At 37.2% G+C, this 15,725-nt stretch overlaps 2 protein-coding genes across 5 annotated transcripts; one reads left to right on the forward strand and one right to left on the reverse strand.

The window, feature by feature from the left end:
* Positions 1–4,824, forward strand: fzr1a (fizzy/cell division cycle 20 related 1a). Its single transcript, XM_048210317.1, has 14 exons — positions 1–198; positions 870–991; positions 1,134–1,265; positions 1,360–1,423; positions 1,750–1,880; positions 1,968–2,047; positions 2,137–2,320; positions 2,441–2,506; positions 2,593–2,695; positions 3,289–3,473; positions 3,598–3,831; positions 3,972–4,076; positions 4,184–4,276; positions 4,388–4,824. Exons 2-14 carry the CDS (start codon positions 923–925, stop codon positions 4,427–4,429), a joined length of 1,488 nt encoding a protein of 495 aa, XP_048066274.1. The 5' UTR covers positions 1–198; positions 870–922; the 3' UTR covers positions 4,430–4,824.
* A 1,221-nt stretch (positions 4,825–6,045) lies between these two features.
* Positions 6,046–15,583, reverse strand: haus5 (HAUS augmin-like complex, subunit 5). 4 transcript variants are annotated; one of them, XM_048210897.1, is made up of 19 exons: positions 15,348–15,583; positions 15,206–15,268; positions 15,072–15,104; positions 13,758–13,782; positions 13,528–13,660; positions 13,071–13,230; positions 12,542–12,617; positions 12,283–12,368; positions 12,152–12,206; positions 11,929–12,056; positions 11,749–11,830; positions 11,517–11,650; positions 9,667–9,832; positions 9,506–9,586; positions 9,217–9,362; positions 8,872–8,968; positions 8,466–8,604; positions 7,953–8,085; positions 6,046–6,735 (listed from the first exon to the last, which is right to left on the reverse strand). In XM_048210897.1, the coding sequence occupies exons 1-19, from the start codon at positions 15,437–15,439 to the stop codon at positions 6,633–6,635; spliced, it is 1,932 nt and encodes a 643-aa protein (XP_048066854.1). In that variant the 5' UTR covers positions 15,440–15,583; the 3' UTR covers positions 6,046–6,632. The 4 variants fall into 4 exon arrangements, with proteins under 4 accessions (XP_048066854.1, XP_048066852.1, XP_048066855.1 ...); XM_048210895.1 differs by having other exon boundaries at positions 8,872–8,971; positions 15,348–15,582; XM_048210898.1 differs by having other exon boundaries at positions 9,667–9,829; positions 15,348–15,581.
* Positions 15,584–15,725: the final 142 nt, after the last annotated feature.

Here is a 15,725-nt window from a genome sequence, read left to right on the forward strand (position 1 = left end):
AACATCTAACTCAGTCCCATGATTCCTTGCGGAGCCATCGATAACAACAGCAGCATCGACTTGCTAATAACATCGGAGCAGCGTATCTTATATTCATCACCAAATAATTCATCACTTCTCAAGGATTTGACTCGACGCTTTTGCTTTGGTTAAGGCTGAGAAGATCCGATTATAAATTCACCGAATAGCATTGTGAAGGTAACGTTAGGTCCGATGACTTGTGGGATCAAATTAGCCTAACTAGCTACTCGGTAATCCATTGTGAAACACCAAGATGATAATAATCAGTGCAGGACAGTACTACAGATTCTGTTGTTTATTAAAGTAATACCTACGTTAGTTTGGTTCATTTGATATATAATAAGGAAATAATTCTGCGTTAATCATCATTGCTTTTGATAGTTAGCTGCTTTGACAAAGGAATCTAGTAACCGGGTAGTTGCTTTTCTGCATTACATCGATCTTTAGTTATAACCTTACTTGTTAATAAAGAAGCATTTAACGTTTTTATTCAGCAGTTGTGTAAATAAAACGTACGCCGTAAGATTTGCTGTCATTGTTTACTTAGGCCACCAAACGAAAACATGTTAGACTTGGGTTCTCTTCTCTTAATAAATTGTAACGATCTTGGAATTGGTGTTCAGCATATTCTTGTCTCTGTGTTCCTATTGTTTGGACGTGGTCGACTTGAGCAGCTGTACTCTAGCACCTGTTTATGGGGTATTGAACAGATGGCATGTTGAGTCTTACATCCTTCTGCATACAATTGAACTCAAATTGTAGAGCTTTAACTACAGTTGTATTGTTGTAACCTTCTCTTTAAAATGTTTCCCCATTTTGTTTTTTTGTTTTTTCTTTAATTAATGCAGTTTAAGCTCTGTGCCTCTGGATCTCCACATTCCCAGACTTCTGAATCACATCCATGGATCAGGACTATGAGCGCCGGTTATTGCGGCAGATTAATGTTCAAAATGACAACACCAGCCCCGTGGTGAGTCTATCATCTTGAATATTGCAGATTTGAAATTGGCTCATTTTGACATGCTTTGTGCTATTTCCTTTAAGCAATAAATAAAACTTCACGCTTTTGACTGTTACTTTGATCCGATTCCTTCTCTTTTTTTTGTACACAGAAAGTAAAAGATGTGATATGTCACCTGACCCCAACCCCTGAGTCACCGCTGTCATCACCGAGCAAGCATGGTGACAGATTCATACCATCTCGAGCTGGAGCCAACTGGAGTATTAACTTCCACAGAATAAATGTGAGTGAAATGAAGTAATGAAGCAAAGTGCCTATCATTTAATTAGAATGTGAAGGGTCAAGTTCATTTATATATATATTTACCCTTATTACAGGAAAATGAAAAGTCACCTAGCCAGAATAAAAAAACCAAAGACGCAACATCAGATACTGGCAAAGGTGAGTGTTGCCTGCTTTCATAAAGCTATTTGGTCATGATGTCAATTTGTAAGCCTGTATTGTACGTTTATATCAGTTTATGAAAAAAGAACATACCTAAATTGGCAATGCATAGTAACTTTTAATGTTCTTTGGTGGTGTTTATTTTATATATATATTTTTTTAATAAACCATTATTTATTCATATTTGAATTAGCTTTTATCCTTATGATTTCATAAAGAGAGGTGGACCGTGCTTTAAATTAACCTCATTCTTGATGTATGATGCTCAGCCCTTTTATATCATACAACTTGTAATTTTTCTCATTCACTGTGTTGTCTGGCAGCGGATGGTTTGGCGTATTCTGCCCTGCTGAAGAATGAGTTGCTTGGGGCTGGGATTGAGAAGGTCCTGGATCCTCAGACAGAAGATAGAAGACTACAGCCCTCCACACCCGAGAGGAGGAGCCTCTTTAGTGTAAGTCTGTTTTTATCCTCTAATCTGTTCATTAAATGTCACCTGAGTGTTTTGATCCATCTTTTTAATGTCATCTTTGTGTTACAGTATTCGCTCAGTGCCAAAAGATCCACTCCTGATGATAACAGTGTTTCCCCGTACTCCCTCTCCCCTGTTAGCAGCAAAAGGTGAGCTGATTTTTTTTTTTTTCTTGATAAATATATGATCGATTAGTAAAATGCATTGTTTTAATTGCATGCTTTGTTTTTGTTTGTAGTCAGAAGCTGCTGCGGTCGCCAAGAAAGCCGACGCGCAAAATTTCCAAGATTCCATTTAAGGTTCTAGATGCACCAGAGTTACAAGATGACTTCTACCTCAACTTAGTGGACTGGTCCTCTTTAAATGTACTCAGTGTTGGACTGGGAACTTGTGTTTACCTTTGGAGTGCCTGCACCAGTCAAGTATGCATTTTATAAATTTTTCTTATGCATTCAACATACTTTTGATGATAAATTTATGTTCAGTAAATATCTAGGGAACACTTTGTCTAAGTTGTGTTTTTTTCTTGGGTTTGTCTCCAGGTAACACGACTATGTGACCTATCAGTGGAGGGAGATTCAGTCACATCTGTGGGCTGGTCGGAGAGGGTGAGTTAATTCTTTATTACTTGCACTTTCAGAAGTTGCTTTTTGGGATTTGTGGTCTGACAGGTAGCCTACTACTTCTCTTATAGGGTAATCTTGTCGCTGTGGGTACGCACAAAGGCTTTGTACAAATTTGGGATGCTACCGCTGGCAAAAAGCTGTTTGCCTTGGAGGGACACACAGCAAGAGTTGGTAAGATTTTCAAATATCTGGAAAACTGGGGGGTAAAATAATTGAAATATGTTGGTCAAGGTGAAGTTTTTAATTAATACTTATATTCAAGGATGCAATAAATTGATCAAATGACATTATAAAGACTTTGACATGGTTAGAAATAATTATTCAAATTCAAATAAATGCTGATGTTTCTATTTATCAAAGAATCTTGAAAGAAAAAAGTATCACTGCAACTGTTTATCATTGATGATATGTTTCTTGAGCACCAAATCAGCATATTAGTATGATTTCTGAAGGATCATGTGACACTAAAGACTGGAGTAATGATGCTGGAAATTCGGTTAACTATCACAGGAATAAATTACTTTTTACAATATAGTAAAAGAAAAAAAAATTATAAATTGTAATATGATTTCTAAAACATGAACAAATCTTACTCCATACAACTGAACTGTAGTATGTGTTCACACATGCTCTAAAGCTTCTTGTTGGAATGATTTATAGTTTTGGTCAATTTTTGGCATTTTTGCCATTCTAGTCACATTGTGTTACTGAAATATGTGTGCAAGGTAAACCAGTTATAAAAAAACTGAGATATCTGCCCTCAGGTGCGCTGGCCTGGAATGCAGATCAGCTGTCATCAGGCAGCCGGGACAGGATGATTCTTCAGAGAGATATCAGGACGCCCCCTTTGCAGTCAGAGCGCAGGCTGCAGGGCCATAGACAAGAGGTCTGCGGACTCAAGTGGAGCACTGACCATCAGTTGCTGGCCTCTGGTGGAAATGACAACAAGGTGACCGCTTGTGATAGAGAATGCCCTGAACGACACATAAATTTGACTGTAACTTAATGATCAATTATACAGTGATTTCTAAAATGTATCATTTAATCTAAAAGTATTCCTATGATCAATACAGCTGTTAGTGTGGAATCACTCGAGCGTGTTACCGATGCAGCAGTACACCGAGCACCTGGCCGCAGTGAAGGCCATCGCCTGGTCTCCTCACCAGCACGGGCTGCTGGCCTCTGGCGGTGGAACGGCAGATCGCTGCATCCGCTTCTGGAACACACTCACAGCGCAGCCGCTGCAGTGTATCGACACAGGTTCACAAGTCTGCAACCTGGCCTGGTCCAAACACACCAATGAACTGGTATGTTTATTCTGATCAACTGACCAAATGCATATTGTTGATGTTTTTTGGTTCATTATTACATGCACTGTAACGGTAGATCTAGACAAATAGCCGTGATGGTGGGTCTTATTGCATGGTTCAATGTTTGTCTTCTCCAGGTCAGCACACATGGTTACTCGCAGAACCAGATCTTGGTGTGGAAATACCCCTCGCTCACTCAAGTAGCTAAACTGACCGGCCACTCGTATAGGGTGCTCTATCTGGTAAGTACTGTTTCCTTCTGCAGTTTTATTTAAATAATATCTAGACACTTATTTGTAAATGAGTATTTTGAAGTGCTGTTTACTGAAACTATTCTTTTATCTGGAAGGCGATGTCTCCAGATGGAGAAGCAATAGTGACAGGAGCAGGTGATGAAACTCTACGCTTTTGGAATGTATTTAGTAAAACACGGTCAACAAAGGTATGTTTTTCTTCTTCTTTTTTTTGGGGGGGGGGGAGATAAAATATTGTCAATATTGGACTTTCTTCAAGTTCATGTGCTCAGTTTAATTTTCTGTTTCTTGTCTTTTAGGAATCCGTCTCAGTTTTAAATCTGTTCACCAGAATACGATAATTGGGGCGCTAAAACGGATTGAATCTTTATAACATATGTCATCAATCACATGCAGTAGACTGGACATAAAAGACATAAAGAACTACTGCTATGTCATCCACAACACTTGTTTTTGTCTCCCCTGACATTTCATTTTAAGTTCAAATGTTATGTTTACTTTTATGTGTACAGTTCAGTTCATGATTTTATGTGATTGTTTTTGGTTACAAAGAAATATCTATGATGTATGACATGTATGTTATCCAAGCCTTAAGCCAGAAACAATGCCATTGAATCAGGGTGTAAAGAAACATTTAGCCATTGTGAAACAGCTTTCTCTGGAATCATTTGTAAGCATTCTAATGAGTGATCTTTTGAGTGTGAGGGTGAAAAAAAAAATGTTTATGAAAGAAAATTCAGTTTTTAACTTGAGTTGCTTAAGATTGATATTGAGTATTATAAAACACCCTGAAAAAAAAAATGCTTTATTGTCATTTGTTAGAGTATGAATGTGAATTTGCAAGTTCATCTTTACAAATTTGTAACGGAAAACAAGGAACAACAGAACAGAGTTTGCCAAACTGGGGTGTGTGAGTTGAGGAAAAGCAAATAATTAAATCAAGATACTTAAAAAAAAAAAAAATCTAAATTAAAAACTTCTAAACAGTTTACCTAAATATCGTTACTATTAAAGGGTTAGTTCACCCAAAAATTGAAGTTTCTGTTATTAATTACTCACCCTCATGTCGTTCCACACCCATAAGACCTTCGTTCATCTTCGGAACACAAATTAGAGATATTTTTGATGAAAAACCGAGAGCTATATGACTCGTCCATAGACGGCAATATAATCATCACTCTCAAGGCCCAGAAAGGTATTTAACACATTAAAGCAGTCTGTGTGACTGCAGTGGTACAGCCTTAATTTTATGAAGCGATGAGATTGTTTTGTGCGCAAAAAAAAAAAAAGGGTCATTATCCTTGCACAGTAAAGTGTAGCACTGTGAAGGCTTCAGTGTTCATGTCCGAATGCCAGCTCAGTATTGGCCAAAGCTGCAGCATGACGCATTTGTGTGATGGTGACACAGGAACTGGCCAATGAAGAGTCAGCGTTCTGACGTAGAACCTGGAAGCGCTGGACGTAAACAACGTAGGAGAATGACGCATAAGAGAAGATATTGTTGAATAAAGTCGTTATCTTTGTTTTCGCACGCAAAAAGTATTCTTGTCGCGTCATAAAATTAAGGTTAAACCACTGTAATCACCTTGACTGTTTTAACGATGTCTTTAGTACCTTTCTGGACCTTGAAAGTGGTGATTATATTGCAGTCTACGGACAAGTCATATACCTCTTGGATTTCATTTTTAAAAAATCTTATGTGATATGAGGGTGTGATATTGATAGAATTTTCATTTTTGGGTGAACTAAAACCTTTAACCAACCATCAGAGAACAGCAAACATTCTGTTAAATTACTGGAATATTATATGAATTACTCAAATCTCAGAGAGAATTTAGGTCAAACTGGTTCAGCTGACAAAAAAAGATTAGGAATGCCTGCACTAGAAGACTGACAGATGCACACAGGGTTAGAAATACTTTGTGCATATTACAAATAAGGTAACATGTCCTGATAATTGCCCTGCTGCAGTTTTTATTTGCTCATGGCTTTATATAAATATGATTCATAAGACAATGACTATGAGTATGAAAACATGTCATGTCAGACAGGAATGACTGAATCACTCTCACTTGAATAACTTTGGCTTCAGACATTCAAAACTTTGGAGACAGACATTACTTTTGTTTAGGAAATATGCTTTAAATTAATTTACAAAATTAACAGTAAAGACTGCTTAAAAACTGCTGAATCAGAATTGCCATTACAGGAATAAAATTACTTGGCACATATATTCAAATAGAAACATTATTGGACAAATGTACATAGATTTATTGCATCTTAATTTCTACCTTTAGTAGGGAGATTTAGGACACCAAAATACAAAACAATTATTCCTTTATCTATTAATTAGATTATTTATTGAGAAATCCAGTAAAAGTGCATAAAGTATTTCTTGAGCAGGATTGTGCACAAAAAACAAACTGAATATGGTGAAGAAATGTTTGCATAATGACTGCAAAGAGTGAACTGAAAGAGTGAAATATAAACTGTGTACAGAAAGTTGCTCTACTTGTAAACTTTGCTCTCAAATGCAGAACTAAGTCAGGATTCCTTTGTTGCCAGTTTCCATCGCTGAAGCCACTGTTGGAAAGTCAGTCCCTCTCTCTGCATCTCTGGCAGGGCAAACTGACCAGGCTGCTCCCACCTGTACAAACAAGTGTTAAAGCGGAACTCGGTAAGATTTGCGAAGCTCCCCCTACAGGTTCCTTCAGTGAATCACACTCGTTAAAGGATTAGTCCACTTTTAAATAAACTTTTCCTGATAATTTACTCACCCCCATGTCATCCAAGATGTCCATGTCTTTCTTTCTTCAGTCGAAAAGAAATTAAAGTTTTTGATGAAAACATTCCAGGATTTTTCTCCTTATAGTAGACTTGAATGGGCACCAAACAGTTGAAAGTCAAAATTTGTTTCACTGCAGCTTCAAATTGTTCAACATGATACCAGATGATAAATAAGGGTCTTATCTAGTGAAACCAGTGCTCATTTTCTGAAAAAAAAATTGAAAATTATATAAGTTTTAACCATAAATGCTCATCTTGAACTAGCTCTCTTCTTCTTCTCTATTAGAATTCCAGCAGTGTAGACACTGCTAAGCGTAATACTGCATTAAAACTGCAATAAAAAAAAAATTTCAGAAAATGAGCGATGGTTTCACTAGATAAGACCCTTATCTCTCATCTGGGATCGTTTTGAACAATTTGAAGCTGCAGTGAAACTAATTTTGACCTTCAACCGTTTGGTGCCCATTCAAGTCTACTATAAGGAGAAAAATCCTGGAATGTTTTCATCAAAAACTTTAATTTCTTTTCGACTGAAGAATGAAAGACATGGACATCTTGGATGACATGGGGGTGAGTAAATTATCAGGAAAAGTTTATTTAAAAGTGAACTAATCCTTTAATACTCCAAGCGCAGCTCTGGACTACAACGACTACAACGCTCACCAGCGCAGTAGTTTTGCAAATACAGTACAAAGAAATCTCGATGGAGGTGGGTAATTTTTTAAATTGTCTTATAAAGTCATAATATATACATTGTTTTTGAATCACCGTAAAGCATTTTGTCACTCTCACGTGAACGTGAACATGAGGCAAGATTGTGTCGGGTCGGCGAAGCTCAACTTGCAAGTGCTGTTTTTTGGCGTAGACGTGCCAGAGGGGGTTAGTGCACGCCTCAATTACCATCAATTAACCATTGTAAGGACTTAGAAAACTATTTATGAAGGTAAAAAAAGTTACTTAGTTCTGCTTTAATCTGCTTCAAATCATAGTAGGATCAGTATTGCTGCTGTAGCTGTTAGTTTCAAACCATTTCACTAAAGGTCCATATTGGAAACATTTGAGAGTACCATGTCTTACCAGTGTGTGATGGCAGTCTTCACTTGTTCTGCGTAAAGCAGGCCTTTAGAGCACCTCTGTGTGAGCTCACGGGCCCGCGGGAGCAGCGTCTGCAGAATCTCTTCGTCAATAGTCCTCACGTGCTGCAGCAAAGCTGAAACAGACATCAAAATGGTCTTCTCTCAGAGCAAGAAATCTAGGCACTTTTACCATTCACAAAACTTTGAGCATAAAAAAAAAAAAAAGTCAAAAAAAGGTATTTTGTTGTTTGCGAGCAGCCAATGAAAACCTAGGCGGCAAATTTGTTACACTTTTACATAGGTTTGTAACAGGAATTGAGACTGATGGCTCAATTGATGGCTACTCACTTAGGAATCAATTCTTTCTTTTAGGAGATAACTTTATTTGTCATGCATGATCTTTAAAACTTTGCAGACCTTTTATATTCACAAACAGCTGTATTACACACTGCATTAAAGTTAATATTCTAAAAGGCATAATTGGGGCACTTTAAATACTGCCATGATGACATACTCTGCTGATCGGGCGATGGTAGCTGTGCCGTCAACTTCTGCAGGTCTGCTGTTGACTCTGAGAAAAGCTGAAGAAGCCTGCACAGATTTCGTAACTCCAGCCTTCGGGTTGCAGCCTGAGACCAAAGCTCCTCTGGGGCCTGACAGAAAGAAAGACAAGACTCCTGACATACTCTATCAGCAGTTTTTGCTGAATTTTGGGTTGGAAGAAAAGTATAGGATATGTATACGGTGAATCTTTGACACAGCCATTTAATCTGTGACAGCAGCAATCATCAGAAGGGTAGCAATTAATGTAGGTGGTCAAACAATAGACTTACTGCTTGATGAGCTAATTCTTTAAAATGTCTTTCAGAACAATTAGGAATAAATGAAGAGTATGAATACACTATAAGTGAGCATCTCACCATATACATGGGGAATGACAGACTTTCACAGAGTTTGTGGAAAACTGGGGATTGTATCCGGTGGATGGAAAGCTGAGCTGCTGGTAATTTTTGCCCACTGCTGAAAAAAAAAGAAAAAAGTACTGTCACTTTACAGACATTAAGGCTCAGAGAACTTTTTTTTATAATGATACTGTGATAATGCAATATTAATGTGCCAATGGCAACGAAGAAAACTTCAACATCTTCACTAGCCTGACTTCAGCATTTTCAATTGCTTTGCAACACAAAGCCAGTGAAGCATGGTATACAGTACAAAAGCATTTAAATCCTACTAATGCAGAAAGAAAAATGAACATTTCTGACCTCTTCATGACCCTGCAATCCAGTGCAGCCAGTGATACACAGCTGAAGTGTTTGGCCCCTTGTGACACAGAGTTGCGGAGTCCACTGCTGGCTTCAATAACGCTGCCAAACTGAGGATTGAGCTTTTCCTGAACAAACTGTCCAACCTGGGGGAAAAAAAAAAAAAAATATATATATATATATATATATATATATATACAAACACACACACTACTTTCCAAAGTATCAAATAAATGCAGACTTTGTGAGCATAAGAGACTTCTTTCAAAAACATTAAACATTCTGATACCTTTGCATGGACACGGGTTAACTCAGTCTTCACAGAGGAGTTCCCCTTTATCAGGCTCCGTATCTGCTCTTGTCTCCTGTCCTATACAGACAAAACATACACATTACAACTCCACACTATGAATATACAGACTTTTGTCAGCAATAAATACAATTACGTACCACAAGCTGTCTGAAGTCCATGACACTTTGCCACTGTGTCTGCAGGGTTCTGATGGAGTCCTGTCCCTCTCTGGCCTGCAGCTGTAGCTGAGCGCACTGCTCTCTGATGCTGTCTCTAACTGCCACTTGCTTCACTCCTTCTATCTCCAATTCAAACACACTCCTGCTTACAAACAGAACAAAACTCATTTGTATTTTACAACATCGAACATCTATATACCTCCCTACATTATTGGTCTTAAAGGGATAGTTCACCCAAAAATGAAAATTTTATGTTTATCTGCTTACCCCCAGCGCATCCAAGATGTAGATGACTTTGTTTCTTCAGTAGAACACAAATGATGATTTTTAACTCCAACCGTTGCCGTCTGTCAGTCAAATAATGCTAGTGGATGGGAACTTCTACTATAAGAGTAAATAAAACTTGCATAGACAAGTCCAAATTAAACCCTGCGGCTCGTGACGACACATTGATGTCCTAAGACACGAAACGATCGGTTTGTGCGAGAAACCGAACAGTATTTATATCATTTTTTACCTCTAATACACCACTATGTCCAACTGCATTCATCACTCGATTCGTTTGGTCTGATCGCGCTCTGACAGCGGCAGTGATGTCTCGCGCATATACTTCAATGAGAGCTAGACATCACTGCCGCTGTCAGAGCGCGATCAGACCTTACTAACGAGTGCTGCACACGGTTGGACATAGTGGTGTATTAGAGTTAAAAAATTATATAAATACTGTTCGGTTTATCCCACAAACCGATCGTTTCGTGTCTTAGGACATCAATGTGTCGTCACAAGCTGCAGGGTTTAATTTGGATTTGTCTATGCAAGTTTTATTTACTCTTATAGTAGAAGTTCCCATCCACTAGCATTATTTGACTGACAGACGGCAACGGTTGGAGTTAAAAATCATCATTTGTGTTCTACTGAGGAAACAAAGTCACCTACATCTTGGATGCGCTGGGGGTAAGCAGATAAACATCAAATTTTCATTTTTGGGTGAACTATCCCTTTAACTACAGCCTACACAATCCTATTTTTAATATAAAACCAGATTCAAAGAGATACAATGGTACACAACCACCCTATAATGGTAAAAATCCTCCCTCTCCTTTTTTATATTCTCCATAAATCATAGTAACTGGGTCCGAAATTGAATAATTTCCTACTATATAACATGTTAAAAACTGTAAACCAAAAGAGTCTCATTGCTTTATAATATTAAGGTAGATCTAACAAAAAATATTCTCATCGCTTTATAATATTAAGGTAGAACCAAAATACTCGCATGAACTGATGTTTTTAGTTCCTTTTAGGATCTTGAGAGAGGAAGCACCATTGCTGTCTATGCAGGCCTCGCTGAGCCATTGGATTTTAACAAAAATATTTTAATTTGTGTTCTGAATATGAACGAAGGTCTTAGGGGTGTAGAACGACATGAGGGTGAGTAATAAATGACATCATTTTCATTTTTGGGTGAATTAACTCTTTAAACATACCCACACGAAAACAGCAAGTTTTTGCTTCCACCCAAAAAAGGGCATTTTGGGCATGGTATAATAAATGACCTGTGGGGTATTTTATGCTGAACCTTCATTGACATATTCTGGTGACACCCAAGACTTATATTACATCTTTTAAAAAGTGGCATAATAGATCAATTTTTTTAGTCAGATGTTAATTCAGTAATAGCTTCAAGGAATTGAGCGAGTAATAAGAAAAATTATTTTGTAAACATAAATGAATAGACAAATAAAAAATACTAGAAAATTAATTTCTTAAGTAATTATATTTTTTGCATAATGATATAAATTGAACTGAGGGATTTTTTTTTTTTTTACCTGGACACTGGGTCTTTTTCATTTGCCGTCTCTGCTTTTCTCATCAAAGCTGCAAGTTCAGTCTCCAGCTGTCCACGTCTTTTACGAGTCTGAGACAATTCAAAATAACTCTGCTCCACTTCCTGCCAGGCAGACTGCGAGCAAACACACACACAAACACAACCTGAGCGATAAGAGAAAATGCCATAAGAGAATGTAAAATGCACAGACACTACTTTTCTCGATTGATCACCTGTAATAGAATACGGACAGGTGTTAACTCCTCCTCCTGCTCTGACGACACATCTATCAGGTGATCACGCTCATATCGAAACCTGCAAAAAAACGCAAATGCCTGAGTAATAAGCAATTCAATAATGTGATATTTTATAGTGTGGGGTTTGATAAAACGCATTACGATGTAAAATTTTACCCTAGAGCCGAAACTTCACGCTCCACATTTAAAGCTGAGATCTTCTCCTCTAACGCCACCTGCTGTCTGGAGGTCAGGGCTTGCAGAGCTGAAAGCACTTGGTTTGGAGGATGAGACCGTAGGAGGTTCTGAGGAATTAACGTGTTGATGTTCAGAACAAAAATACTTGCAAGCAGATGCAAAAATAGTCATGCATACTCTTAAAATGAGTGTGTTCACTTACCTCCACTGCACTCATCCAGTGCTGGATCACAGAATTCCTTTGATCATGAGTAAATCTAGATGAAAAACAAATTAATTAGCTCTAAAGCTCTACTATCTTCAATATTAACATTAAAGGCCTGTCTCTCTTACTCAGCAGACAGATTTGCTTGGAGTTCACTCTCCAGCAGGCACTGGAAGAAGAAAACCCTCTCGCAGCAGAGCTCTCTCACATCCTTCTGAAATGAGAAAGAAATGGTATTTCATTAAGTAAAATCAGAGTTTGGCTGGTTAACATGATCCCTGATGAAGATTGTAATTGCATCATCTGTCTGAAAAAAAAAGCTCTTTCAAGTGATTTATGATTTTTATAGTGTGCATCACAAATACCATTAAATACAGCAACACTTACTAAAACTAAGGGATCTGCTCCAGCTTCATTGTCCGATTTGTCAGATGGCCCAAACACCAGCTTCACCTCTGCTTTTCTGGACAAGAAGTGTGATTTACAGTACATAAACACTACTGTTCAAAAGTTTGGGGTCAGTAAGATTGACTTTTGACTTATTGCAAACATTACAGTTTTGAATTCAGAATTGAATTTGAAAAAATCTAATAAATGCTGTTCTTTTGAACTTTCTATTCATCAAAGAACCCTAAAAAAAGTATCACAGCTTCAACAAAATAATTCAGCAATAATTCTGTTTTCAACTTTGATAAATGTTTCTTGAGCATCAAATCTGATACTGGTACCAGATTTGCACCAACTTTCTAATAGTTGTCTCTGCACATTAAATTGGAATTTAGAGGAAAGTATTACTTTTTATGCATCAAATAATTAATACACAGCAGCTTTAAAAAAAAAAAAAAGAATCAATCTGTCTTTGAGAAAGCTGTCATGGAAATATGACAGTCTGGAGGTGATATGGGTATTTGCTCACTTGGACAACTCTTCCAGGGCATGGCGTTGGGTGCCAATCATGTGTGTGTCCGCTAACAGCACATTTCTCTCCTCAGAGCAGCGATGCCTGAAAGATTCCAACAGGATCTGTCGCTGCTTACTCTCCATAAAGTCCTCCCAGTTCCTGTTCACGTTCTGCTCTGCTTAGCAGTCACAAGGTAGGAAAGATATTAGTAACAACACCAACATAAAATACTTTTCCGTAATCTGATGCATTTTTAAATGGGATACAACGAATTATCTTAAAATGAAAGATTTTGCAGTTATGATTACAAACAGTTGTTTATTTATTTATTTATTTTACAATAAAGCAAGTACTGCATTAAGAAAGCAGTTAGAGACCATTTTGATATCATGGTGACGATTCACATTGTCTGTAGCACAGGTGTTAGTGGCATAAAAGAACATCAGGATAGAAATGGAAAGATAAAATTCACCTTCAGCAGCAAGTTGATCTTCCACTCTACTGATCTTTGTGTCTAGTTGATCGAGTTCAGTCTGAAGGGCATCAATCTCTTTCTGTAGCTCAAGCCTTCTTGCATCTTTATTCTGATTTTTCAACTGTTTAAACTACAAAGAACAATCATCTTTACATTCTGTGCATATGAATCCTTATAGGAGCAGATTAAGAAAAAGGAAATTATGCAATTAAGCTACTCTTCTTTACCTCTTTATTTTGTAAAACTTTGTACCTTAGGATTCAGATTGTCAAGGAACAAATCTACTGATCAGAAACTCACAATTTATCTGAAGTAACAACTTAAACAGTTACACAGTGTAGTAAACACAAAAACTGTGATGGGCCTTCTGAAATAATCATATCCTGTATGTGTAATCATTTATGACATATACAGTACTATGCAAAAGTCTTAGTCATGTCAGTATTTTCACCCCCCCCCCCCAAAAAAAGGTTTTAAGCCAGTTATTTATATCTTTTGCTGTAGTGTGTCAATAGGAAATATCCGTTCACATTTCCAAACATTCATTTTGCCATTAATTGTAATAATCCAGTGAGACTTTTGAATACACAAGGAGTCTGACAACAGCCGGTGCTCCACAGAGTGATCTGATCTCACCATAATCGAATCCGTCTGAGATTACATGAAGAAACAGATGAAACTGAGACAAACTAAATCCAGGAGAACTGTGGCCGTGTCTCTAAGATGCTTGAAGAAACCTGCCTGCAAAGATACAGTACTGTGAAGAGTTTTAGGCACTTGTGTAAAAATGCTGTAAAGTGAGGATGTTTTTAAAAAAATACTGTTATTAATAGATTGTATTTATCAATTAACTTATTAACTAAATCAAAACAATATTTTGTGTGACCACCCTTTGCATTTAAAACAGCTCTTGTCCAGGTACACTTGGGCATCATTTTTCAGGTAGCTTTGGAGGCAGGTTTCTTAAAATCTCTTGGAGACACGGCCACAGTTCTTCTGGATTTGGTTTGTCTCAGTTTCGTATGTTTCTTCATGTAATCACAGACGGATTTGATGATGGTGAGCTCTGATCTCCATGTGGAGCACCGGCTGTTATCAGTCTTATTGTGTATTCAAAAATCTCACTGGATTATTACAATTAATGGCAAAATGAATGTTTGGAAATGTGAACGGATATTTTCTATTGACACACTACAGCAAAAGATATAAATAACTGGCTTAAAACCTTTTTTGGAGGGTGAAAATTCAGACGTGCCTAAGACTTTTGCACAGTACTGTATATTCATATTTATATACACATATATATACATATTATTTATACACACATTATATATATATATGAAGACTTCAGATGTAAAAGCCTTTAAGTGCTGAAATTTTCTTCTAAAATTAGCATTTTTATCAAGCTCGTATGTTTATGTTCAGTTATTTCACTTTAATGGCAATGAAAATGACCTATTAATTGCCACTGAAGTGAAATTACTGAACCTCTATTTATATACACACACATACATCACATTGTCAGAAAAATTAAAGGATACCACTGCACATTCCCCCTCATGACCCGAACATTCCTGTAAGATATTTCAAAAGAATATTTTCAAAAGAAATTTGAATCTGTGCATTTAAAAACAGGTAGTAAGAATCAAAGATTATAAAAACTTTGAGATCTCACCTCTCTTTATAAACATGTTGCGTTATATATTTCCAAATTGAAGCTCCAGGACCGACGCATAATCTGCACAAAAACGTAAACACATGATTAGTCTAAAATCGTTGAGGATTAATGTTATAATTCATTATAATAACCCACTAACGTCTTCATATAGCCGTCATCCGGGAGTCTGGCTGCTGGCAACTCAAGCTCCTCAATAGCCCAGCGCTTTAGATCCTGACTGAGACTCGACATATTTTTTAAACTTTTGATAGTAAAACAAATCTACAGTATCCAAATCTTACATCTTATTGATGACGAAAAGACAACACAGTCAAAATACGCGGGAGAGGTTTCTTCGCCCCCGTTTAGTGTGTGATTCGTCACTAATTGTGCCGATGCTGCCCCCACAGGTCACTATACGAACATCACCACATTCACATTTTCCGAGCAAAAAAAATTAAAATCAACTACTGTATTACTTAAAATGTATTTGTTCTGAATTAGCAAACATTGCTTTTGCATTTGAATTGATTTATTT

This window comes from Megalobrama amblycephala, linkage group LG12, assembly GCF_018812025.1.
Source record: "Megalobrama amblycephala isolate DHTTF-2021 linkage group LG12, ASM1881202v1, whole genome shotgun sequence".
Classification (NCBI taxonomy): domain Eukaryota; kingdom Metazoa; phylum Chordata; class Actinopteri; order Cypriniformes; family Xenocyprididae; genus Megalobrama; species Megalobrama amblycephala.